This window comes from Balearica regulorum, chromosome 26 (genome assembly GCF_011004875.1).
Source record: "Balearica regulorum gibbericeps isolate bBalReg1 chromosome 26, bBalReg1.pri, whole genome shotgun sequence".
Classification (NCBI taxonomy): domain Eukaryota; kingdom Metazoa; phylum Chordata; class Aves; order Gruiformes; family Gruidae; genus Balearica; species Balearica regulorum.
In genome coordinates this window covers 971,807-999,333 of record NC_046209.1, presented here as the reverse complement: position 1 = coordinate 999,333, position 27,527 = coordinate 971,807, and the positions used below count along the sequence as shown (strand labels likewise).

The 27,527-nt window shown below is 41.9% G+C and overlaps 1 protein-coding gene across 6 annotated transcripts; it reads right to left on the bottom strand.

The window, feature by feature from the left end:
- On the bottom strand, window positions 1-26,833 carry DAZAP1 (DAZ associated protein 1). Of its 6 annotated transcripts, none has more exons than XM_075736216.1 (13): window positions 26,670-26,833; window positions 20,524-20,564; window positions 19,890-20,056; window positions 19,535-19,600; window positions 18,797-18,907; window positions 16,495-16,543; window positions 11,896-11,978; window positions 8,410-8,563; window positions 6,868-6,897; window positions 6,299-6,439; window positions 5,216-5,398; window positions 3,769-3,872; window positions 879-1,017 (listed from the first exon to the last, which is right to left on the bottom strand). In XM_075736216.1, exons 1-12 carry the CDS (start codon window positions 26,699-26,701, stop codon window positions 3,796-3,798), a joined length of 1,134 nt encoding a protein of 377 aa, XP_075592331.1. In that variant the 5' UTR covers window positions 26,702-26,833; the 3' UTR covers window positions 879-1,017; window positions 3,769-3,795. The 6 variants fall into 6 exon arrangements, with proteins under 6 accessions (XP_075592327.1, XP_075592326.1, XP_075592332.1 ...); XM_075736213.1 differs by lacking the exon at window positions 3,769-3,872 and adding an exon at window positions 3,184-3,317; XM_075736214.1 differs by lacking the exon at window positions 3,769-3,872 and adding an exon at window positions 3,184-3,272.
- Between the last annotated feature and the right edge of the window lie 694 nt (window positions 26,834-27,527).

Genomic DNA, 27,527 nt, shown 5'->3' with positions numbered 1-27,527 from the left:
TTGTGTTTCTAATCCAAATGTACTTCTCTTTATTCAAACCAGGGGTAATCACTGGTTAGTGCAAAATGCACCTAAACCTTTTGCCTGAGGGAAATCTACATCTTAACAAGGCCTCCGTTAACCCCTAATGAAATCCACAGAGGATATGAAAGCATTTGAAGCACAGATCTAACACTGCGCTTCGTAAGTGACTCTGTGCGTCAACAAGTCTGCACCTGCCTTGTTACCAGTTCTATACCATCAGGTAACAAAAGCAAAATACACTCAGTAGATTTCTTTTAACTCCCAGAGTTTCTGAACCATCCACCCCACCACTAATGTCAGGAGTAAGGGGGTTTGCAGCTTACCCTCACTTCCAACAGTGCTAACGGAAACCCTGTTTTAAATTAAAAAATAAGCCAGCATACATAGTAGAAAATTTCTCTTAAAAATTTCACAATCTGTAAATGTATATATTTTTTTCTTTTAAACATAAAAGTTTACAATATACGGTAAAACAAAGGCTCAGGAAAAATAATTTCAAAAAAAAAAAAAAGAAACCTGAAGTTTTGAATTAAAGCTGAAGACATTTTTAAAACCCTGTAAGTTTGAACCAGTGACATTTTCTTTATTTGTGCTGATGGGTTAGAGAAAGGAAAAATATTTAAAAACTGCAGTCCAAACACCCACAGCTTTGCCTTCAGAAGCCATCTTCCCCACCCCCCACCCCCCAAAAAAAAAAAAGTTGTTAGGTTTTTCTTCCATCAAGTATGTGATTGTCACAAGTTCAGAAGTCTGGGATTCCTGGGTTCAGCTGGTACCAGGCATCCCTGTGTGGACAGAATTCCCTGATTGCCAGCCCACGCTAGCGCCTGTAGGGGTGAAATCCTTGCACATTATGGTTCTGTCCTCGTCCAAAACCACTTCCTCCTGCTGGTGGGCCACTTGATGGTTGCACCGAGGGGCCTCCGTAGGGAGGGGGTTGCTGGCTGGGATCAGAGAAACCTTGTCCAAAACCACTCAAGTCTTGTCCATACCCTGGGGAGAAGGGGAAAAAGGCACCAGAGTAAGCGTCCAGCATCAGCCACACACACAACAACAGAGGCGCAAATTCAAAACCTGATGCTGCTCCCTCCCGCCATGCACGGCCTCAGAACACACACCTGCATCTAACATGTTAAGATAAGCAGCTGCTTTCAGTTCTTGCAATTATTTACCTTCTATACAGAAGAAAGAGACAAGAAGCAGAACTGAAGAGGTATGCAGAAATGGCAGTGTTCACTTTCGAGGTACTCCCCAGGCTGGTTACACTAGCATATTACGGCTGTTCAGAAGCTGGAAGTGACTTGCAGGTTTGCTGTCAGCTCATTCTGAGTATTTTTGTTTTGTTTTGGGTTGGGCTTTTTGTTGCTTAAAAACTAGTACTGTCAGGTTCAGCAGAGATGGAGATGTACAAGAAAGTTGTTCCTGAAATCTCACAGCTGTTATACTGCAGCACCTCAGACCGACTGCACAGAGTGATTCGACTCTGGCTTTGCACAGCTTCACCATCTTCCCTGGACAGTCAAAGAACTTCCTTCGCTGAGAAGACATCATCTTAAATTCCCTTTCAAAAACCAGAGTACTGCTGCCTGAATATTTAAATTAATTAACCCTCTCTTTCAAGGAATACTCAGTTCAAAAAATGTAACTGAAACACAAAGAGGCAAAGCTGGCAAAGCAGAGTCCAGAAGATTGTGACTACGGCACCCATTTTATACTTTATAACGGAACCCTCGGTCCAAAGCTGCCCTTTGAAAGAACTAACATCCTTCCTCAAACACTCACTGCACAGGCAGGCTGAAGCCTATCTGTTGCAAGTTCAAAAAACAAAGCTTCTTCTCAAAACCTGACACCCTGCTGCTGCTGTAGATGGTGGCAAACACTTTCACCCGGCAGTCAGTAAGAACTATAAAGCCCTTCTCCCATGTCCCCTACACCACCACTTGCATCCAAGCTCAGTTAGTTTTAAGCCTGAACGGACACGGTGTCTCAACTAGCTGCAAGTTAATGTTGAACTTGTTCTTCCTCTGTCTGAGGACCTGAACGCTTCTACTCTCCTGCCACACCGTCCTTCTGCTGACTGAGTGAGGCTGTGACCACCACTCTGAATGGGATCCGTGCTGAAGACCAGACTGAGAATAGGTTTGGAGTAAGCAGAATTTGGGGATAGGGAGAAAGGGTGAAGACGAAAGACTTGCTGGAATTCTTGCTGCCAATATGAAAGACAACTAGATGTAAATTAAGAACACTGAGAATTGAGAAATTTAATAAAAGTTCCCATAATTAAATACAACTCAATCGTAATAGTGGCATCAGTGCAAGCCTCTGCTATGAAAGATTGTATTAAGACTCATAATTACTACGTACATTTCTGCAGTTCTGCTTCTCTCTATGCAGGCTTGAAGCAGGTTTAACTCTCTTAATCCAAAACAAAGTCTCTTAGCATGTCTTCAGTATTTCAATTTCAAGCTCTGCCTGTCTCTCAGGACTTGCTATCACTAATGAGCCTTAGAACACATTTATCACAGGCTTCTATTAGCTCAAAATGCTAATCCAGTCAGTTTTTTTCAGACAGATAAGCAGGCAACCAAAAATACAATTTGATCGTTTGCCAAGGGGTGAGGCTCAGAGTGGAAAAAACCCCAACTTATTCTCACTGTACACTGCAGCGTTAAAGCATGAAGTGGTGGAAACCACAATTCTCAATTTGTTTATCACATAGGAAACCTACAGCATAAACCTGAACAGCCAGACATTTAAGTATATATTGTCTTCCCCCTGCAGCTCTCGGTTTGCACCAGCACCTCCCAGTGAAACACACAGGTCACCGGCTGTTTCAGAGGGCTCTACTCTAAGGGAGCTGTGCTGACCAGGACGGTTTTACCCTCTTGCTTAAGAACCTGAGCTCTGATTACGCAGGATAAAGCCTCGCCAATGCAGCAGCTTGGGAAGCTAACAGAAGTGTCATTCATACCTCAGTTGTGAGTCTTCACTTCAGCCAGCTAATGAACATAAAGAACTGTATCGCCCTTACTTACAAAAGTAAACGTTTGAGCCACGTTGTTTCCCCCCACCCTCTCAAAAGAGACCCTGCAAGAAACACAAGTTAATTTCCCAAACGCAGAATATCAAGAGCATTGGTTGTAAATAGGCACCACCTACCTAGGCTTCTCACTGCTCAGCCTGACCATAAGAGTGTAAACAAAGTATTGGCGCGTAGCCTGAAGGGTCTTGAGAATAGGCACCCAGCCCTAGTAAGAAATGAGGAGACCAGGGTGACGAACCCCAAGAGAGCCCTGTACAGAGATAATTTTTCAGGGTGAGGGAGACACACCCATGTTAGTGTTTAGTTTACTAGTGTTTACATTCATCCTAACTGTAAACATAGCAGCATTTAAGATGCTGTCAAGCCAGGACAAATCTTAAAATGCCACAATGATTAGATAACTCAGTGCCTCTTTAAAGCCCATAAGCTTTATGCATTTATGCAGATACATGCAGATCAGCTAGACTGCCTATTGTACAGCAACACTGCTAGCTAATTTGCGATCACCTGAAGTGCTGAAGCTCTTTAACAAAGTTTAAAAGATTTTACATGTAGCTCTATGAACAGGTGGACGATTCTGTGGTACTGTAGCATATTAAATACCTCTATCCCTGTTATCACTTGTACTCATAACAGCTTTCAGGCTGGAAAAGCACTCTTGAGGTGAGAGACTAACTGCAGTTGTGGTTTAAACAACTAACCTCAGCGTTCTTCCTCAACAGGCAGTACTACACACCTCTTCCTCCCTCCTCAGTGCTCTCAGAGACTAAGAACACCTGAAATATTTCACTGGCAAAGAGGCTTCCTAGAATATACAAGAGGCAAGTGGTACTGTACACACCAAATCCCACCTCCCCAGTTTTTCACAATGTTGGAAAACAGATTATTCCTAAACTTCCAACATATCCGAAATATTGACTCCCCATTGAATAAAAATGATTGCGCATGGATTTATGCTTTATTTAGTAGGGTCCACCCCCATTCAAAAAGAGTCTGCAAAGAGACAAGTTCTGGCAAGACAAGAAAAACTTCCTCTTGAGTCACAAGGGCACAGCTATCTATGAAAGCAACTGTGTTCATAACAAACACATTGAAAAACATTTCAAATTCATCAACATGAGAACATCTTCTTGCTTTATAAACACATCTGAAAGGCTAATCTTCCTTCAGAGCCTGTTTTACATTTTTGGAACAGCTAACAGTATCTATTTAAATAACTTTATGAAATGTTCTTTTCCTAACAGCTTCTGCAGGCACTTTAAGTGAAGCAGGCAGGCACTAACTTACATGGAGAACTTGTCCAGGTAGGGAACAGTTAACTCATGGGCCTACTGCATGCAGAAAGTTCACTTCAGAAGTAAAAAATTACCAAATTACAATCCCTTCAAAAAAAAAAAAAAAGCAGTATGCCACAAACAGCTCTCTGGAGAACACTGCTCAAAAATAGGGCTGTGTGGAAGAGCACGATGAGAATTCCCTCTCAGCTTCCACAGGGAAAAGCAGAAATTTTAGTCAGTAGCACAAGCGCCTGTCTAGCAAATTTTTTTTTTTTTTTTGGTAGTACTGGCTGGCTGGCCTAAAACTTGTTACATCAACGTCTTCTACCAGCTATATGAACCAGTTATCCATACAGCACAATTAAGCATTACACACTGCTGACAGAACTATAACTTGAGATAGACAGGAAAGGAATGGGTGGAAGGGAGGAAAAGACACGCAGCTTGGATTCTTATACCCTGTACTGCCTGCCTCTTGATGCTGTTCTTGCTCTTCAAGTTCTCCAATCTGATCAAAGTCAGTTACACAAAAAAGTTGACTACAAGCTCCATGAAGCTACTGGAGAAAAAAGTTTTAACTACAGATTCGGGGAGAGTGCAAATCACTGACTTGTCTTACCAGTGCACAAGTCTCTGAAGACTATTTCACAGCATGCAAGCAATGTTTTAGAGTTAAGAAAATACTCTCTGGCTAGAACGCTGCATGACTTAAGGATCACTTGAGAGCTGGTGGCTGGCATTCTCATCCTGGAGAGAAGTGCCTTCAGTGTGAGCAAACTCTTTCTGAACACTGACTTTCTACTCAAGTGTAAAAGAAAAGCAGGAAGGGGAGAAAGATCAAGCCAAGTTTATTTTATATGCAGTTACTTACCAAACTGACTATAAGGGAATTCTGGCTGAGCAGCTGGGGGTTTGCTCATGTCCTGAGTTGCCTGAGATGGTGGTGGTGGTGGTGGAAAAGCTAGTGGTGTTGCCCCTGGAGTGGCAGGTGGAGGGGGTACTCCAGGTGGGGCAAACTGGTCAGGTGGAGGAGGTGGAGCACCATAACCAAAACCTGAAACACAAGGGAAGCACAATACATGTGAAGAGACATGAGTAAACACCACCCTGACTTCTTGCTTGGCATTAGAGTATCACACAACTTTTTAAAAAATACTTCTAAGTCTATCAAAACCAAAGTGTTTGTTACCTATATCTGGCCTCACAGTAATTCACTCCTACATGCTGGCAACACTGTGGCTAAAAGACCACAACAACATAAACTTCTAACACAAAAAATGTCACCCCAAAGGAAGACTGCAGCCACATCAGCAAGCAGCAAAGAGAAAGTGATAAAGCAGAACTAGGGACCAAACTCATGTGCATGTGAGAGTCATGAGGAGGAAGCCATAGTACTCAAGATCTTAGGAGGGGAAAAAAAAAATATCCTAACCAAATGGCTTCTTCATAGCAGAACGAGCAACTTGAGATAACTGGGTAGTATCTTCTGCCTCCTTTAAACCAGGTTTGTGACTAGACTTATCAAAAGGTGGCCTGAGGGGGTAGGTGCTAAAATCCTATTTACATGTCCAATGCCAGCTGCGACCTTAATTCCTTAAGCTTCTCTGAAAATCCCAGCCTGTGTCTAGTCCAGGTCACCATGCAGTAATCTCTAACTTTTCTCTCGGATGTCGTAATAGGGGTACACAATAAATCTAAAACTGTGTTGCTAAACAAATTTAAACTAGAGAACATAAATGATAACTGCACCCAGGAAAAAAGTAACCCAACTCACTGGCAAAAATACTAACTAGTTATATAGCTCAGAACATACACCCTAGGCAAAACATCTAAGGATAGATGAAATATAGGGGGGGGGGGAAATCCAAGTCCAGAGAAAGTAAAGTAAGGCTGAGTAAAGGCTGAAAACCGAATCTGGTGACAGACAGTACTCAAACTCCTGTAGGTCACTTACTAAATGGTGGAGGGGTGCCATAGCCCTGTGGAAATCCTTGTGGAGGTGGGAATCCTCCAGGAGGTGTAGAGACTATGTATGAGGTAAATGGTGGTGGTGGTGGAGGAGCTCCTCTTCCTGGAGGAGGTGGTCCATATCCACCTAGAAAATTAAGAGAAACCAAGAACTAAAGCAGCTTAATGATGAGAAGTTGCTGCTTAAGTCAGCATCCTCTAGATGGGGTTAAGCTGTTTGATAGATTCAGATGCAGTCTCAGCCTTCTGTGAATTCTTACTTTGGGAAATATTTGTCCTCCAAGTATCCCTACTGTAAATAACTGCAGTTTAGAATGTAATTCCTTGATAACAAATTAGTGTGGTTGGCAACAGCAGGATGTATGTCAGCTCCCATTACCAATTTGTTAAGAATCTGCTATTTTCTTCTTCGTTCTTTCCAGACAAATTCAATCAAGCTTTTAAATGTAGGTTAAATACTACAGAAATCCACAAATCACTGTGAACTCTTAAAGAAACTGCACCCCCGCTCAGGAGGATTTTTCTTTTAAAATTGGTCCCATATAACATACTTACCAATTGCCTGTCCAGCTGGCACCCACATCCCTAAAACAGAACAAAAAAAAAGTGACTTATACACGCATTGAAGCTGTATACTATGAAACAGGAATTATTTAGAAGATCTTGCTCTGGGCTCTGGAACAGACTGGGTATCCTCCCAGTGTCCCTCACAGATCTATTTTTATGGTCTAAGAAATACTCTTGGACTATTTCTGAATATGCAATTCTGAAAAAAATTCTGAATCATTCAGGAAAAAAAACAAACAAAAAACCCACATAGAAGAGACAGCAGTCCCCCAACTCAAATCAGATGGAGCATTCAAGACCTGCGAGCATAACGAGTGCAGGAAACTATACCAGTATAAGGGACAAAACCACTGAGAATCACAGCAGATTACACATCCCAAACGCTTTTAATATACTACCAGGTTTTATCCTGGTTATTTTTGAAGGTTTTGAACCATAAAAACATCGTCATCTGCATTCGTTGCAGCATTAAGATTGAAAGATAAATGCATTTATGTTTTACATTAATCTTTCCAGTACATCAGATATCATTTTCTCTATAAACAACCACATTGAAAATAATCTAGTTTCTCAATTTGCACAGTTGCAGATTAGCACATCTGTGCAGAATGTCAAAGCCTCAGCTGCAGCTTTCAAGTTAATAAGCACCATGGGGAAACAAGTAATCCCTCTGCTGAGGTATCATCTACTGTAGCAATAGATGAAGCAGTGACACTCCCTTTTGACCCCCCAGGTGAAAAATTTCTCATATATCAGAGAGAGTAAGTTCTGCTCTGTCAAACGCAACTCAATTATACCACTGTATTTCTCCATAAGTTATCAAAACTGTCTTTGGACGAACTCAGTGTATTTATACCGTCTTCAAAATCTTGTGGGGTTTATAGCTATCAAACCTGAAACACACGGCTGCTCCTTTCAGCCCTGAAGGGTTCAAGCTAAATCAAGAAAATTATATGCAGTAAGTGCTCCCCTGCACCACTGCTAGCCCCATAGCTGCTTGTTATTTTTCCAGACTGCATTAAGCAATAAAACCCAAAGACAAGACCATCTGTTTTTCTCTCATCCCTTTCAAATGTTACTTATAACCTCCTTTGAAACCGCCTCATCCTTGAAAACCCATACTTCAACATAATTTTTCATTAGGGTCTCACGCAGGCCACAATCCCACAGCTGGAGTCACAACTTGAGCCGTTGAGCTTTCTCAACACCTCCTCCGCATTCCCGAAAACCATGCTGATTCTATTTGGGGAGAGGCAGAACCAAACAGAACAGGTGAAGCACCGCCTGGAACATACACTAGACTGGGCACAACCCACTGACTTCTGCTCTATGAAACACAGGTTTTTGGGAAACGAAGCGAAGGAACAATTTGTACAGACTTGGGAAGGACTGTTGTGTGGAACTCATAATCCAGCACAGCGATACCATTGATAAACTGGGAATACTGTCGTTTGCTAGCACAACCAAACTACTGGTAAGCTGTAAAAGTAAGGCGCTTGCGACAGGGACTCAAGTCAACCAAAGCAGTACCTTGAGGGCCATATCCTTGCTGCCAGGTCGGAGGGGGCTGCCCTGCCCAGCCATTGGCAGCACTTGGCATGATCCTGCTTCCCCATTGACTGGCGCCAGGAGGCCCTGGAGTTTGGCTTTTGCTATCACGAGGTTCTGCGCGTTTCACCTCCACCTAAACAAACAGAGTCCCCATTTAGGAGAGATGGTGTAGGTTAATCTACCCCCCTTCCCTTCACACACACCCTTAATTACACTTAAGACTACACTTAGCATCTTATGACTTATGTCTAAATACTTAATTATTAAACTTAAGGCCAGTAATTTAAAATGTTTCTCAGGTACAATATATATGATGGTAAGACATTACAAGTCCTACTGTTGAGGTATTTCAAGTAAAACACATCCTACAAATCACTTATGTTTCATCATAGTACAGTAATCATCGGCTTTAATCTTAAAACAGCAGTACCCTCTTACAACGGCTCTTCACTTAAAAAAAGCATAATCTTTTTTGATTATTTATACACTAATTTAACACTTAAGGCAGGAGTTACAAAGATGACATTTGCAGTAAATAAAGAACTTTGAGTAAAGAGTACGCTCTGAAAAAGGGTACTAATGCTTTAACCATTCAAACATGTTTGGGGTTCATTTGAAAGTTACAGTTTAAACCCCCCCCATCTAACTACAATTTCAGCTCTGCTCATACCTGAGAAACACACATTTGTTTGTTTGGTTTTTTGTTTCTTTGTTTTTAAACTTAGGTTTTATTTAAATGTCTAATGGAAGATAAAGACTTACCTTCCCCAGGCTAACGCTTAAAGAATCTCAATTAACTCAAACAATGTCAGAGGGAATGGATGTGATAAGAGAATCTTACATTACATCTAACAAAAAAGTAAACAAACATGCAAGTAATAAAAATGGACAGTTGAGTCAATAAGAAGCAAATCTTCATACTGTGTTAAGTCAGTGACAAAAGCCCTCCTGTTTTTAAAATTAGTAAGCCATAGTGCTTAACTTATTTTATTCAAAGATAAAATGTCCTAGTGTTCCAAGCCATCGAATAAGTGCATTTGACCTACTTAAAATAAGCTGCACATTCAATATAAACCTCTCAAAAAAGCCCCCAGTTTCTGATTTAATGAAACACTCTCAGCACTCATGCATGCTGAATTAGAGTCTTTTTTATTTTATGATTAATTTTAATGGGTGCCAGAGTACAAAGAAAATAAATCTCAATCATCAATGAGCCCGAGTAGTATGGAAAATAAAGTATTCAGAATTCTTCCTGCCATGTCTTAAAAACCATTCATGTCAGAGAACAAACAGGAAACAGGCACAAGGCAAGGACAAAGCCCCCCCGGCCCCACCTCACTGCAGATGCCCCAAGGACATTAGACATGACAGTAACCAAATCTCTGTCAGCTGAAGGCCCTTCCAGAGAGGAACCAAGGGAATTTTTCAAAGGACTCAAATTAATGAGTCTTAACACATTTGCCTTGAGGGAATTCAGTTATTGCTTACAAAAGCAGAGTCCTTCTTGCAATTTTAATTTTTCTTCCCTTTCAACAACATATGGATTCATTTCAGCAATACCTTCTTAATTACCAAAAAGAAAGAGATACCATTTTTAAAGTAGGCATTATTAGTCAATGAAGAGAGCAGAGTATCTGGAGTTCATTAATCTACGTGGAAGAATCCCATTAATTTTTCAGTGCACATTTGGAAGTGGTGAACTGCCAAACTGAGGACTGAAAAATCCCAGTGCGATATCCTTAGCGTTGAGGTTAAAATTCTACACCTGCCTAAAGCCCAGTTTACACCAAGAAATGAGGCATCTCCATTGCTCCTAGCTGAAAAAAACACTGCATATTTCCTCCTTTATGTGATTGAAAGGGAAAAAAGGCAAAAAATAGATTATTTCATTTTGGTACCGAGATTGTTTGGGAAACAACAGAGAACTCTAAATTCGCACTGACGTATTCTGAAAACCGGTGGCGTAAGAGGTGACATTTCAAAGGCTCACAGAGGGTTCTCCGCACTCTTCCAGAACCATTTTTTCAGCAGATGTACTACCCTTTGTTCCTATTTATATCTAGCATGCTGCTTTGTGATATGACCTCTCATTTAAGTGGTTCATCTAAGTTTAAGGCAATTCCAAGAAAAGGTCTGAGGGTGTACATAGAATATAGATAATTCATGCACATACCAATGTAAATTTAATGCTGTCAGTGCATCTGCTCACAAACGGGAGTGCTCAACTGCTCACAGGAGGAAAATACTAGTAATCAAGAACATACACTAATGTTCGTGATTACACAAGCACATTTCTTCATTTGCTTCATTTCCATTATTAGGGAAATAGGCTGCCCCTCAACCCCAAAACAAGTTCACAGGAATAAAAAGCATTATATACTGCATAATTAACCAAAATTCCACTGATATGAATATATCCCCTGCTAGCTAAATAAATGCTTATGAAATATCGGCACATAAAAAACAATGCAAAAATCATACAATGCAATAATTTAAGGAAAGTGACAGTGTTCCCGTGTTTCCTGGAAATCTATTCTCACTAAGGTTAGCGGTTTTAACCCTTACTTGAAAAAACTGTGGAGATACTGTAAAGACTTTAAATCTACCACAATTTCCTTAATTTTTCTTTTAAGAAGTTACTATTGTCTCTGTATAAAACTTGGGTGTCCTGCAACAATTTACTTTGCTTTCAGTTTTTTTTTCCACAGGTACAATCGTGTTCCTTGCTGAGTAACATCAAAGCAAGCCTAAAAAATTCCTCCCTATCAAACACCCAGCTGCTGACAACACAGTATGAAGATGAAACAACCAGAGGTCACTTAACTGCATTGTGGTTAAATACTATATAGAGTACGTGGGTTTGTATCAAAGTTTCACAGTAAGTGACCCAATTTTTTAAAAAAACCAATCCTTCATGACGTTTTTTTCCTTTTTGCTTTTTAAGTTTAAGATTATATAAAGTCAATTGTCTCACACCACCTCAAAATTTGAGTATCAAATACACATCTGAAGGAGTGGTATCTTAAACCAAGCCTTGAACAACTCAGATTTCATTGGGATTCTGATTTTCAAACAGCTGGAAACCAGCTAACTTCTATCCTTGCACCTAAGCAGTGCTCAAAACTAAGGTAGTCATTGTCAAGTCATTCCAATGTAAGCTACATGCAGCCACAGCAGCCCCCCAGGTCTGTCAGCACAAGGCCTCACCCAAATCAGAACAGTCCACAGCCTAAGTTCTCAGGCTTTCACAACCCATCTCTCTTCCATGGGCTAAGCCCCCAGCTAACTGCCTTTCTCGCCTGTTTAAGCAAACTCAGAAGACCTTCTCCACCTTCATGGATAAAGCCTCGAATTTGGACATGCTCTCCCGCCTACCTGAATCAATAATTTTTATTCACCAGTGAAATTGCTAGTTGCCCAAGACTTGGTTCTTTCTTAAGGTAAAATAAAACTACAACTACACACTTTTTTGCCCATGATGTCGTGAAAATGCATGTTGACAGCCTGGTCCACTGATTGTTCGTCCTCGAAAGTAATAAATCCAAAACCTAGCCAACGACGAAGAGTGAATCAAGGTAGCAGGGTGTTGTGACACAAAACAGGATGATGAACAGTATTAGGGGCGGACCAAGGGTTCAAGCAGGGGTTTCAGATAACTGAGACTTGTGTTAAATTTTCAAAAAAATCAATCTGAGAAAATTGCAATGGATACTTCTGGTAATTAGGCAATTAATGCCTCATCTTGGTTTCACACATGCAACTTACAAACTGAGCTTGTCAACTATCTTTTAATTTGATTTTATTCCTGACCCACCTACCAGGAAATGGAAAAAAAAAGTGCTAGTATAGTCATAAATGTAACTGTGCCACATGATTAAAAACAGAAAACTTGTGGGACAGCAGATTAAAGTCAAGCAACTTTGCTGCTCCTGTCTTTGATTCAGACTAGGTTCCCAAGGAAAACCTATTATGTCCCTGATCCCCAAAGCTGCAAAGCAACTTCCTCCCATCCCTTATCCCATCTTCCAATTAGGGAATATTTTCCGTGGAAAAGAAGAAAGTTGTCTTTGAAATGTAGCTGTTAAAGCATGAAAAATTTTACCACTCCATGGATGAATGAGAAGCTTCAGAAACTAACAACCTAGATCAGAGGTTCTCAAATTTTCCACAACTTAGAAAAAGTACGTAATAGACATTACTCCTTCCAAACACAGCAACTGCTGGCAACTGAAGTGTTGCTCATATAGAATGCGATACTTGTGTCATGTCCCTTAATCTATTTTATTTCTTATATTTTCTGCTGCTTTTCTCTTGAAAAATCTACGCAACTCTTTTCAGTCCCTGTTTTTGCCCAACACATTGCTACTAACTGCTCCAGATCCCCTTTTTCTGACCACAGCCCCTGATGGTGACAGCTCAGCTGAATCCAGCAGCTTTTTAAAGGCCACGAGGGAGTGTCTGATGCCTGTAGAAGATGCTGGAAAAGAGGCAAAGCCCCAGCACTAAATTGCTTTTTGAGGTCCCACTTTGAGAACCACTGCACTTAGGTTGTAGCTGCTGATATTGCCGAGAGAGTGGCAAAATTGTGGTTAATCTCACAGAACACGGAGGCTGGTTCATGCCATCAACCACTCATTGCTGGTGTAACAACCAAATCCCAGGAAAGGTAAGAACACATGCAGTACATAAATTGTGCCATTCTTTAGATTAGCTAAGGGTAGAGCAATAAAAATTAGAAAGAAAAACGAGGTGCGGCATCAAAAGCATATGGAACATGGATGCATTTCTGCTTTTCTGAAACCCAAGATTTCCCCCTTGGTTTGCATTTTGCTTTGCAGCTAGTGCTGACAGCAGCCATATATTGCTCTAAAGCGTTAAACAGAAATACAGTATCTATAACAGTTAGTGTCTCTCTAAGCTTATCCAACTGGGTTGGGTAAGCCCAAAGAGGCCTATTGTAGAGAAAGTTTATATATAAAAAAATACACAAAGATACAGGCCAAAATAGATTCCAGCAGGTCAAATTCTGCTGTCAGCAACAAGAGCAAAAGACATCACTAAAATAAACTTAAAATAAAAAGGAAAAAACTTAGCATTTCCCACACACAAGAGACTGGCAGTATAAACGAAGTTTTGTTGACCTGTGATGAAAGCAGCCTCAAAATTGAGAGCAGCATTTCATCACAATATATTTGTCTGAGGTTAAATAGAAATCTAAGTATTGGAGCCAAAAGAAAAGTATTTGTATTTAATTGACGCATTCAGTATTATAGCCTTTATCCTGAAAGACATGGGAAAGAAAAACAATGGATACCATCTACATATGAAGGTTGCTTGTTTAACTTGATTCCAAGAAGACTGAAGGAGGGGAAGAGATTGCGGTATGGAGATGGGGCTTGGAGCGGGAGAAGGAAGGAGAGTAAGAGGTCATTGAGGAAGCCAGTAAAGAAAAAGGTATGTAAAAGGGTCAAACACCGCAAGATAAGGAACAGTGAAAAAATCAGAGTACAATGCACAGCAAAATTCCAAACCCATGAAATTTTAAATACAGTAAAAGTTATGAAGTCTATCATCCATTAGCTTTATTTTTTGAAGGACACAACTTTATTGAAGACTAGAGAAACTAATTGCATCTAGCAGGAATCCAAGTGGACTACCAAACAGAGCAATGATGCTGGTTTGCAGCCAAGGGGAGGAAAAGAACAGACACAGCAAGAACCTGTAAATTACTTCACAGTTGTTGGTTTAGCCAAGAACAGAAAGCACGAGAAGCAGAGACTGCAACAAAGCCACTGTTTCTTTTAAGACGTAACGAGGCTGGCTGCACTTATACTCGGCACTCTGAAAAGAATTTTGATGAAAGCGCTGCTTGTAGGAGAGCTAACAGAAGTAGGTAGGGACTGCAGGTAAGCAAAGACGACTTGGGTACTTGAAGACACATAGCTGGCTCCTCAAGGGCATCACTGTAGCTCTGACACTAACTGAGAATCTGGTTCCCGGTGTTCTCGTGAGAAGCTGAAGGTAGCTGAATGCTACAGGGATTAGTAACGGGGATAATTCTTCTCACCTCCTACTAGCAAACTACTAAAATGACACACGGTAAGGGATCTGTTCACAACACAAGGATGGTAAAGTTAATTGAAGAAGGCAAAATTCGGAATGGTATGCGGAGAAGATGGCAGTGAACTGGCCTTTTAAATTTCATAAGTATCGGGTTAAAAGGACAAGTGTATAGACCAAGTAGCACTCTATGCAACAGAATACAGATCAGAAAGAGAAAGCAAGAGAAAATGTGGTCTGGGATGCATGACCAGGAGTACCAAACACAAACTACGAGGAGCTTTTTCGAGCACACCCCAGGGACTAACAAGGCCATTTCTGGAGATGACAGTTAGTTACCACACTACATAAAAGAATGTCACAGAACAAAAATGAAAGCCAGAGTAACAGGATTCAAGAACACTGTTTAAGAGGTCAGAAGAATTAAAGGAGAATGTGCGCCACGGTACATCTGCGCCCTGGACGGAGACAGATAGGTTTTCAGACCCGCGCACATCTGTCACTTTTGCTTTAAGCAATCACCCAGTAAGTGGACCCAAAGCCCTCTTTCTTTTCTTCTTTTTTCTTTTTAGTATAGCTTTAAGCAGAGAAGCCATTAATTGAGACCAGGATTAATCCAGACCAGACATGATGTTTTAGTACCTTTTGCTCAGAGGTTGCAAGGCTGGGATTAAATATTACAAAGATATAGATGATACAATAATTACTGAAATATTTCAGAACTTCAGCCACAAATTATATTCAGATGCCCGTACCTTTGTCTCCACTGCCTCCCCTATTTAAAATCAGATGCTCTAGAGCATTTAAATAGATGAATTTACATTCTGCTGAAATAAAAGGTATCTGTTGAAAGAAGATTAAGATAGCTAAAGCACGAAAACAAAAAAAAACAAATATATTGAAACTTCGTTTACACTCCAATAAAAGACAAAGCCCGTCCCTCCTCTGACTGTGGAACTGGCCTGTACCTCTGTGATAAATTATCACCTAGAGAGAAGAAATCTAAAGAGATATCGTTAATCACAGTCAAACAATTCACAGAGAGAAAAGAAAAGAAAAAAAAAAAGAACTTACTTAACATTACCATACTTTACTATGAAACACTTAAATATGTCACTAAGGATGTATGTCTAAATTAAAAATAAAACTAAGACTTAACAGCTTAATAAATATGAAGAATATATTTCTTAATAATGAGTCAGAAGAGAAATGAAAGTTCAGATGGCAAACTATTCTCTAGCATGTAGAACATGCTACAAAGGTGGTCAGTGCAACTAAGCTTCGCGTATTTAAAATATTGCCTCTTAATTGTCAAACAGATGACAGATGCAATGGAAGGTGGATGACATGAAACTTGCTTCGTATTTTGACCAAAGGTTACCAACTTGATTAAATAGTCTGTTGAAACTTTGAGGGGTTTATTTTGTTGTTTTTTGGGTTTTTTTTCTTAAAAAAAGCAGTCTAGCATACAGGGATTATAAGTCCCAATCAATACATATATGTATATTTCAGAATTATCTGGTGTAGCTTGAGAAGTGTTTTTCTTTAATCTTAAGTGAAGCCATTTAACCAAAACAAAAAGCATATAATGGATGGATTCTGTCCTAATCTCATGTTCAGAAGTACTTTGAACTGGAGTATCCCCCCCATGCAATTACAAACATCAACGTACCTTTCATGTGGAACAGGAGGAAAGTCTGCTGTTTTTTTTTTTCCCCAATAGTACCTTAAGCCACAGGAGTGGCTTGAGAACCAAATTTCATTCAACTAGCAAAAAAACCCATAAATGAACATGAAACATCTGACTTTAAATGCACAGATACCAACTAAAGCTGTAGATGAAGAGTCTAGACTTGAAGTGATATTTGCCCAGTGAATTATTCTTTTTCCTGAGGCAACATAGAAGAAAAAAAAGTCTACCTTTTCTGATGGTGTGAAATAGTTTGCCATCTGACTATAGGAGAGTATGAAGAAATTTCAAGGACAAACTAGATCAGCCTTTACCTCGGGGCCTCTGTTTCTCTGCGTCATAGATCATTACAACTTCAGTGACCTGGAAGAGAGAAGGGAAATTCTACTAACTGTGCTACCAGGGGAGTGTTATAAACAGTTACTACAAGCTGGTTTCCCGCACTCTATCCACAAAGCACAATTAAATGCTCGATGTAGCCATCAATACCAGGCTGTCCTAGCACACTGCAAACAGATTGGGAATATTGCTCTTCATGGGAGTTTAAGAAAAGCCTGAGTTAATCTATTCTAAAAAGCTGCTACATTGTGGTTTTTTAAGGTCTCATCACACTTAAAATTTTAATCTAGCATTAAGGTCACTACACTGTTTATACCCACACTATAGCCTATAAAAAAACCCCAAAGTTTCTGGGTTTAAATTCATCAGTGTAGCTTCTCAAAAGACTACTTTTTCCATTTTTAAACATTGTCACTCTCAACATGAAAAGCAGCTCTAACTCCAAACACACTTAAGAATTTGCACAGCTTCTCTGAATTACTTACTTGAATATCAGTGTGGCACAGAGTACCAGTTGTAAACTGATGCTTTAAACAGCATTACAAAAAAACCCCTAAGTTACAGATGATCAGTATCAGTGTGATTTTAACTTTAAAAAAAGCAAAAAAAATGGAAAATGCAAGCTCTTTGAGGGCTTCAAGATTTTTTTCAGAATAAGCACCACTGCGAGCTACAATTTAAACACAACCAGAGTTGTAACATTCATGTCAAAGGCAGTATTAGAACAGCTGAAATGAGCTGCCTTTAAATTTACCAGCTGCAGAAAAACAGTCACAAACTGTGTGCGATCTCATGGAATCGCATCCTCACCTTCAGGTCAATCTTAGGATATTTTTTACTAGAATCCCCCTGAATTAGCTTAAAATCTGAGGCAAATTCACCTCTACTTACAGCTAGAAACCCCACTTTTCAAGGTATTGCACCACATACACTCACTTGACTTTATCCTACTGGATGCTACCAGCTGAGATCTATCCCCATTTGGGGATTATGCCATGTGACAGTGCCAGATTTGTTCCCATTTAGATCGCCTTCTTCACACCGGTCTTATTTACCAAGCAATTACCATGCCTAAGAACCAGTGTCTGCTTTTGTCTCTTCACTCTGTGGCCACAAAACACATTTAAGAGCCTCTGCTTCTCCAAAGATAACTCATTAAGAACACTACACAGACTCCCCAATTTCTATACTATCGTTAAAGTTCTACTACTTACTTTTAAAGGCACTTACACTTAATGGCTGTTGCCTTCTATATTTGGTGGAACATAACCCTGTATCTCCCAAGCCATCCAGAGGTCAGAATGGGAAAGCCAAAAGTCTCTGAGGAAGAGCCTTTAGAAATTACGCTCCACAGCGGTGGAACATGCTCCCCCATTTTTGTTTACAAGTCTACCGCAGCCTTTCAAACTAAAGAAACAGTTGTTAGCCATTGCCTTTTATTTTTTTTTAATTATCTTAATCAAATTTTAAATACAGTACTGTTGATAAACTTAGCCACTTGAGATCTTAGAGAAAGGTGATTTTAAAAAAACATCAAAAGAACACACTAAATGCCACTCGAAGATGGCAAGTTCACAGCCACTGGCACAGTCTTCAATTTAACTCAGGCAACCTATAAGTTTCTCAAACTAGTTCACAGCTGAGTTTAATAGTTTAGTTCAGCAGTTTACCATCTTAAAGGGGCAACAATAGATGGGATAAGTGGGAAATTAAAACCAGCTAGGAAAAAATCAGAAGATATAGTCATTATAAATTGAAGACAGGTGCATAACATGAGTAGGAGTTTGTCTCTAAAATGGCAGGAGACTGCAAAATTTAACCTATCTGTACACGTAGTCAAAGATGAGGATCCTAGTCATAAGCTCCCTGAAGTACTCGCTGTTCCCCAAAAAAATTCAACAAAAATTTTTAAATCACCAAGCTGTAAGTTATCAATTGAAAAGAGAAATAATTATTCTTAAACCAACTCAACTTTTGAGTTTTTGCAAGAAGGGAACAGAAATAGACTTAAACAAGGTAGACTTTAAACAAGAGGAGATGGAAGCAGCAAAGTAAGTTACATATCAGAGCAATAGATTTTGACAAACAGCAAGATACATTTCAAGATGATGAACGTTTACTATAGTTTATCATAAAATGCTTCATTCAATATGTCCCTACAGCAGTTTGTCTAAATTAACCCAAAATTTGACAGCTTGACAAAATCTGAGAAAAGGCAGTGGGGAGGGAAAGCATCTTGCAACCAACTGATAACTGCCATCATACTGAATGACTCACCACTCCGAATTTCTTGAAGTATTCCCTGAGCTCTGTCTCGCCACAGTTATGAGGAATCCCACCAACAAAAATTTTATTTGATTTATTGTTATCATTCCTGGATCCTTTCTGCTAAATCAAGGAGGAAAAAAATCAGTCAGATGGACAATAAAAGTTGGCTACTTGTATCATTTTACACTTAAAATGAACAATGATCTCTTGCAGATTGAGGGGGAGCCATCTCCAGGCCTGAAGTCTCCTAGTCATTAAAGCGAAGCAACTGCATGTTCAGAGCTCAGAAGTTTAATGTTTGCAGTTATAACCCAGTCTCTGTTCTTCAGAGGATCAGAAGACTAAGGACTGTGCTCTGAGACCATTTACTCATAACGAAATCATATTAACCTGCAGGGTGTGGAGTAGGCTGGAAAAAAGCATCAGTCCTGCAAGTGTGCTACCACACACTTGTTGCAAGATTTGAGGAACTCAACTAAAAGCATTGCTAAGAGCTTAAGAAAATACTCCACTCACAAACCGAGTTTGATGCAAACACAAAATGTTTGTTAACACTGTATTATACTTGGAGTCTTACCATGAAAATCTAAGTAGAAGATAATTTTCAGACATAAAATTTATACTCAAGTCTGCATACTGACTCCTGATTTTAAAACATGGATATAATCCAAGCAAATTCAATTAAACTGCTAGAAGGTAAGCCCAAACTTGGAAAACGGGTAGGATACACCAAGTATCTTTCCTTACCCATCCTTCCTTCGGTCGTGTCCTTTCTGGTTGCATCCCCCTAGGTGTACATGGCTTTGGATCAATCTGGAAGAAGTTCCACTTTGGTCAGACCTCAGTGTGCAGAATATTGTTCTAAAAGTTATGTTTACAGCAGCTGAACACAGCACTGCTGAAATCCAGCTCCCCAGATCAAAGCTATCGTCAATAAGTCATTTCAACGTGACAGAAATCAGGTAGTTAAATAAATAATTAAAGCCAACAACCAGATAACCTTTACACTATCCAGTCTGCAAAGAAGCCGCCAGAATTTAAAAACATTCTTTGAAGCAAGCTGGAGCAGGAAAAAGACCCCAAAAACACAAAAGCAACTTACATTTCGGCCATCTAATGTATGAGGTCTACTGGCCAGTACTGTTCCCACACAGTTGGGATCCTTAAATTTGACAAATCCAAAGCCTCGAGACTGGTTTGTTGTTTTGTCTTTCATTATTACACAGTCTACGACTTCTCCATACTGGGAGAAGTAGCTACGAAGAGTTTCTGTTAAAAAAAAGAACATATATTAAACAGAACCAAATATTAACATTACGAGGCTGTGTTCACAATTATGAGACAAAAGATAAGCAAACGGCTCAACAAGTTCCAACTCATCTTTTGAAAACAATTACATTTCACTTCCTCTAAACAAATGGTACATACTTATATATATCAAGAAAATACTGCTTTATTTTCACTCATACAAAAGTATTAAAGCAACAATAAAAAATTGTCATCATCTGAGTTGACAAAAACTGCAATATCAAACACAGATAGAAAATATTAAACCAAAAGTGATTAAGGTATTTTTGAACTCTCTCTACAGAAAACTGTATTCATTACAGAAGAGAGCAGCAGAATCTCATTCAAATCTCCCTAGCACAGTACCATCTGTTAAAAAGCAATGTATCTATACATTGTTTTACTCTTCACAAAGGCCTGGCTCAACGACTGTAGAATACATAGCTTACCTTGTGTCGTACTCCAGTCCAAGCCACCCACAAACAGTTTTCTGCAAATGAATTATACAGCAGTTTTAGGGTGCTACATGATAGGTGCTTCATCTTATTTAACGCAGAAGTCAGCTATTCTGAAGAGGTCTGGTGGTACTGAGGCCTCCAAAATACACTACAAAGCCTGTTCTTCAATAGAATTCACTATCTTTTGTGACAACTACCTTCTGTTTCATGAAGGTTCACATAAAACACAAGCATCTGTTTTGTGTGCCACAAGCATACAAATTGTAAACTTATTACAGGAATATGTTTTATTCTTTTATGCAAAGACAAGACAAAAATATCAGAGAAGCCTAAGTTCCTCCAAACTACTTATTTCCAGGTATTTGAGAAGGCAGTGTTGCTTTGAGAAATCATTATAATAGCCAGAAGGAAAAAACCCAACATAGAACATCACACTATGTACATTTACCTGCTCTTTTGGGGCAGAAAGGAGTTCCAGCATGGAACACTTCATAGTCCAGCAAAATATGTACAAAACATCACTGAAATGATTTGAAGAGTGATCCAAGAACACTGTTATAAAGTCATTCTACCTGGTTAACTTCCCCCCACCATCAAAATGGGATGTTTGGATTCCTGTCAAGAACTGGATCAGTGGCTCTAAGTTACTTACACAACTTCTCCTAGCAACAGAAGAAAACAGCTGCAGGGTCCATGCAGTTCGAATTTAAGGATGAAAACAAAACCCAAAAGTTCTGAGACAGAACTTTTGTTTGTCAGAAAACCAGACATCCTAATATAAATACCCAAGCCCATTCCATTAACTGCTTTAATCCCAGGTTAAGTATCAAGAGATGTGCACAGTCTTGCCTTAGGCCTCCAAAACCAAGTTCAAAGAACAGCTAGGCTCTCCTACAACCATTTGCTACCTAACCTTGAGTGTTACCAGAAAAATAACTGGCAACCAAAATAAGTTAAAAAAAATATTCTGCAAAAATACACTAGCAACACAGCTGCAGGAGATGTTGTACCAAAAATAACACCAGACTCTGAAGTTTACACACTGGATGTTACCATCTCTTACATTTAGAGGTATCACCATATGAAAAGTAATGCCAGCGGTTGAAGTTATTTAATACCAACTTGCAAATACTAAGCAATGTAAGTGCATCTACCCTGGGATGATGTGGCCAACTTTCACGTCCCAGAAGGTCAAAGCCCAATGGGAATCGCAGCAAAAAGAAACACAGTCTACAGGAAGGAGTGCTGAACTAGATGCAATGGTCAGATTTGGGCATCACCTGAAATTTCTATACTTGTTCTCTAGCTGCATAATTGGGTAAAACAGAAAGCATATGAGTTTTTTTTCCATCCTCAGATCAAAAAAACCTTAAGTCAGCCCTCAGGCTTCCTTGCCCCTGTGTTCTCAAAGTACCGCCCTGGTAAAGGAAAGTCCTTAAACTGTTGATTAAAACAAACAAAAAACCTTCATCCATTCCTTTTATATGCTAGTCCCTTGCTCACTTCGAAAAACTAGTCAGAATCACTTTTACCTACCATTATCTTTTAGCTAAATGAAAGCAAAAGTAGAACTACCAAGTTCAAGCCTAAGATAGAAGGCAAACTTGTGAGGCAAGCACTAAATAACAGAGTAGCACTAATTCAGCAATTAGTTGTGAAACCATTTTACAATCTAATTTAGAGATCTCTCCAAATAGATGAGAAAGTCATGGCTCAAACCCAAACTAAACTCCATAGTTAAAGCTTAAGACAAATCTAAATCAACTCACCGTCTGAAAAGAGCATCCAAATCCGTACCATTTCATGTTAGAGCACGCCGAAGCACTTGGGTAAGTGCACACAGAGGAGCAGAAGATGCCAGACTGCCTGCTTTGCAACTCTTTATCAACTTCAGGGTGTGACAAAACTTCCATGCAAAGTAATTTACTCCATAATTAAAGGTTAGTTCAAAGCCACCTCAACAGTTGGCCCTTTTCAGTAAGAAGCACCAACTCAAAAGCTCTTCTGTTGATAGTTTCATGGGTCTGCACAGACAAGTGCTGGGATAGTTTATCTTTGGAGGATGCCCTCTATTATCAGTCCTCAAAGAGAGGAATCACGTTCTGCTTTGTCTTCTACTCACCCTCAGATATACTGGAGTGTAACTGCAGCTGAGCTAAGGTTGGGAATTAGCACACCTTCACTTACATGGGGCAAGGGGAAGTTCTAACAAAAAAATTAACTTCCTCTCACCTGCTTTTTTCAGGAGCAGCTAACTGCAGTCAGAAATCAGCCACCCTGCAGTCAAGGGAGCTGCGAGTACATAGGGAGCATAAGCAAAGTGAAAGCCTTGCAACCGGAAGGTGCTGTGCAGCATGGCAGCTTGCAGACAAAACCAGCCATCCCTTTTCACTTTGATTCATTTCTCTGTGATACGGCATCATGTCACGACCCTTATGCAACAGCCAACAGTGACTAAACCAACACCTTGAGGAATACTACACACGAAAATAAGGGGTGACTAAATTCAGTATTACATGGTACCTACAAGTCTTGTTCCATCAAGGCAAGTTTTATTTTTAAGTTGCTAGTTGAGAAGTGATAAAAGTCTTGTTTAAAAAAAAAAAAAAAAAGACCAACTGTTAAGCACAGATCAAAGCATCTTCTTAAGCAGGCCAAAAAAAATAACTGCATGGGTAATATGTAATATGCAAAGAAAGTGGTCTTCAGAGTGTTGCAGAAGACAGGGGCTGCATCTGCTCCTGCATTACCATAATGCATCTGATAACAGCACAAGCAGGACATTTCATCCATTATCAGCCGTCGCTGAAAGCAGGCCTGTTTTCTACTTGCATGTTTCAGGATGACAAAGTTTTTCTCAAGGATAGGAAAACTCCCACCTCCCTCTACTGGCAAAGAGCTTGCTCATGGCACCAACTCAAAGAGCTTATTCAACATCAGCCAGTTTTCAGCAACAGGTCATGTTTTGGTAACAGCCAAACTTCACCCAACAGTCATCACCACACTCAGACTTCCTGGCAGCTTCAACTGTCCCTTTACTAGGTTTCCTCTCCACATACAGGACACACACACACACACACACAAACCTGTGTGCTCTTTCTTGTGCCATTTTTTTTTAAGAGAAAGTAAGTTCTAGAAGGAAATAACTATCGCCTGATAGCAAAGGAAAAAAAAATAACCTATCCAATGATATATTCAGATTAAAGCCTTGACATAGCCCATGACTGTGTGTTAGCTACATTTTGGGATTGTTGGTGTTTTCTGTTGTTTTTTGGGGGGTTGTGGCTTAACTAAATTTGATAGCTTGGTATATAAGGTCAATCTAAAAATATCAGCTACATTCTGACAGAACATCAAGCTGTCTGCAGGGAAGGAGGACTCCCCACAGTTAATGGTCATTGAAACCTTCCAATTCCATTATTTATGATTTGTAGTCACCCCACATACATTTAAACAAACAAAAAAGCAGGATTGCCTAAGGTCAACTACAGCAGCTGTATGTAAATACATGGTTTCTATTTATATGCACACTATAGAATGCCAAAAGCCAGGACCCAAGCCTTTGACTCCTCCACAGGCTGGTTTGAACACACTGAGCAAATCCAAGAGTTAACTAATCCCTACCTAACACAAAGATCTAGACACGCTATCATACAAGACAGCTGTCAGATGCAAGACAGTTGTACAAAATAATGGTAGGTGAGTGCTTGTTTCCCTGCGCTCAGTTTGCATCACCAGCCCATTTGTAACGTCTTACGCATGCTGCCTCCTGGCCTCCTATGACACTTTTTTGTTCAAACAGTTTAGGGGCTAGTAGTTACTAACATGTTGCTATCAGTTTTACCCTGCTGACATCACTGTCCTCATTCCTATTTACACCACCCTCACAACAGACACCTCCATAAAGCTACATGTCTATAGACTGCAGTGCCAGAAGGATGCTGTAGTCCATCCCCAACGGAATGTACAACAGTTCCCCAGCATGAGCCTGATGCGAACACGAAGCACTAGTCCTTTCCTTCCCGCCAAGAGTGGCACGATGGCATGCACTGTACACCAGTAAGTGAAAGACGCCGACAGACACAGCACACCTGAAGCTGCAGCAGCATTCCTGGCAGTGCTCGGTTCTGGAGTGGGAATGAAATGATGACACTTCAGAAGTTGTAAGACATATAATAAGTTTTAACCGAGTTTCATGAACCCACATGTTCTGCTTCAATTATTTCCTGACAAAATTTTAATTGCTAATTTATTCTTTTCTGCCATAAATGTATCTGTCACTGAAACAGCTAATCCCAGAATTGGTAAGAAAGCATGCACAGGTATTTTAAGAGTGCCGAAACTCAACAAAAAGCACAAACTCTCTGCCTACGAAAAATAATCTGGCAGTTCAGTAACAGCTGTCACTTCTCTTAGCACAGTCCCAATGAGCTGCATCCTGTAGGACAGAAGGATGGATCTCAAAAGCAGCACTTACGTTCATTCAAAATAATCCCAAGTACTAATTACAACACCTACCTACTTGTATCAACGCGGCTGCAAGGCCTACAGCCTTCATAAGTAATTTTTTTTAACTTAAAATCTCTGTCTAGAAGAGCTGTTAAATTCGTAACTTCCTGTTAAGACTGGCATCTCACAACAGCTTTCAAAATAGAACTTCCTTCACACAACTCTAGGCAGCTGACTAAAACTGCAGTTTGAGCACTTTTGGGGGAGGAGAGAAAAAATAATTAACATCTCTGATTAAAATCCAATCCTTTCAAATCTGATTACAACTCAGAAGGATCAAAATCTAAGCAGTCTGCAGCTGGGAACAAGCTCTATAACAGCCAGACTGTTCAGGATGAAAGTTGACAATGTTTCACCGAGTAACTCGCAGCCTGCACTCACCTACAGTTGCAGAACAGCGGCACACAGAAGTCTGCTCAGCAGGTCTCTCATAAGGCACTAGACAGTAATTAAGGCCCAGGACCAAATAAAAACTATTTTTGAGTAAAACCTACACACTTAAACATGCTTCATGCAATATGCATCGATCGTAGCAACATGTTATATTCAAAACAGTTATCCTGCCTCTCGTATTTTAAGACCATACAAATTAAGAATGTGCATAGTAAATAAGCAGCTTACTACACGCTGGAGACAGCACGAGAATGGGACACTGGTTCACGTCCACTCTAGTTTCAAAAAAGGTGACCAGTTATGATGTGCGTATTCTGTGCCAAAACTTGTGGTGAAAGCTAAGCAGCCAACCGTATTTATTTTCTTTTTGCTATTTCCAGTTCTAATGCACCAAGTCTACCAGCTCATAATTTAAATGTCGCTATGCTCTAGAGTACAGCAGCGAAGTAAATACTACTAAATACATCTCAGAAGAACTAGACCTACGCCAGGCTATCAGTTTGAAGAAGCCACAAAATCTCTGGGAGACCTCTGAAGTGAAACCAGCGTTTTTCTGACTGAAATTTGGCGTGTCCAGAAGGACAGTCAGCGGGAGGCAGCTGTCAGCAAGGGGAAGTTTGGAAGGGCAGCTACAGGCAGCGCAAGGACTCCTCTGCAGCGTCGAGAAGGGAAGCGAGGGCCGAGAGGAGACTCCTGGGGGCCGCCTTTGTCCTGCCGTTCCCCCCATTAAGAGCCCAGGTCTCTGCCCCACGGCCCCGCCGGCCCTCGGCCCCTCCGGGCAGAGGCGGGGAAGCCCTGATGAGTCACCGGAACAAAGTCACCGGCGGGTTATACACCCCCTCCCCTCGTTAGCAGCGGAGAGAGGGGGGGAAAACAAACCGGTGCGCCCCTCTCCCCACGGCGGGGCCGGTCCGGGGCTCCCGGGAGGGCGCGGGAAACGCCGCGGGTGACCTTGGGCCGCGCGCACCTGCCGCCGCAGCCCGGCGCGGGCCGGTCACGTGAGGGGGGGGCACCCTCCCGGTCCGCAGGGGCCCAGCATGGCGGACGGGCCCGGCGGCGGACGGGGGGCCGGGGAGGAAGGGACACCCCCTCCCCCCCGCCCCGCCGGCGGCGGAAGCCGGAGCACGACCCTCACCTCAGGGCGCAAGAAAGGTGGGCCGGACCCACACCCCTCCCCCGCCCCAGCGCTTCCTCAGGCGGCCGCCCCCCTCCCCCCCCCCGGCGCCCCCCCTCACCCGATCTCGTCGGCGCCTCCCACGCTGTTCATGGCGGCGGCTCCTCGGCAGTATCCGGGGCCGCGCCCGGCTCTTCCCTCCGGCGGCGGCACCAGCGGCAGGTCGCGGGTTGCGGGCGGGCGCTCCTCGCCGTCCGGCCGTCCCCCCCCCCCCCCGCGCTCCCGAGCTGCGCAACGGCCGCCCCCGGCCCGGCCCGGCCCCCCCCCCACCGCGCGCTCGCGCTCCCTCAGCGCCGCCAACCGCCGCTGCGCGCGCACCTGCCCTCGCTACGGGGTCTCCGGGGCCGCGCCCAGGGAGGGGCGGGGCGCGGGGGCCGCCGGGAAGGGCAGTCCGCCTGCCTCACGTGCGATCGCGGCGCTGGGCCCTGCGCGGCGCGGGGCCGCCGGGTCCCCCCGGGCTGGGGCCTGGCTCAGCGCCGCCTGCACCGCTCAGGCCCAGCCCTCCCCCGCCCCATTCAGTGCAGCCCGGCTCTGCCCGTGCGGGTCCGAGTCACACACGCGGCACCGTGCACAGGGAGGGTGTGGAGCAGGGCTCCGGTCCGTGGCACGGTGTGGAGCACAGCACCGTGCACAGCTCGGAAAGGGACACGGCACCATGCGCAGCCCTGGTGCGTTGGCACAGCGTCGGGCCCGGCCCCGTGCATGGCCCAGGAGCGTGGCACGGCCCCAATACATGGGCCTGGAGCACGGCACAGTGCGGGGCACAGCACCGTGCACAGCCCTGGGGCATGGCACAGTGTGGGGCAGAGCCTTGTGTGCAGCCCGGAGCAGGGCACAGCCCCAGTCCATAGCCCTGGAGCACAGCACAGCATGGGGCGCAGCACCGTGCACGGCCTTGGGGCATGGCACAGCCTGGGGC

Bases quoted from the DNA above. Each gene is read 5' to 3' on its own strand.
- DAZAP1 (XM_075736211.1), bottom strand. From the start codon at position 26,701: ATGAACAGCGTGGGAGGCGCCGACGAGATCGG. The intron at 20,565-26,669 runs GTGAGGGGGGGC...ATTCATTTGCAG, and splicing joins GGAGGCGCCGACGAGATCGG to AAAACTGTTTGTGGGTGGCT. The intron at 5,399-6,298 runs GTAAGTGACCTA...CTTGTGTTTCAG, and splicing joins TGGCACCCCTCCACCATTTA to GTTTTGGTTATGGTGCTCCA.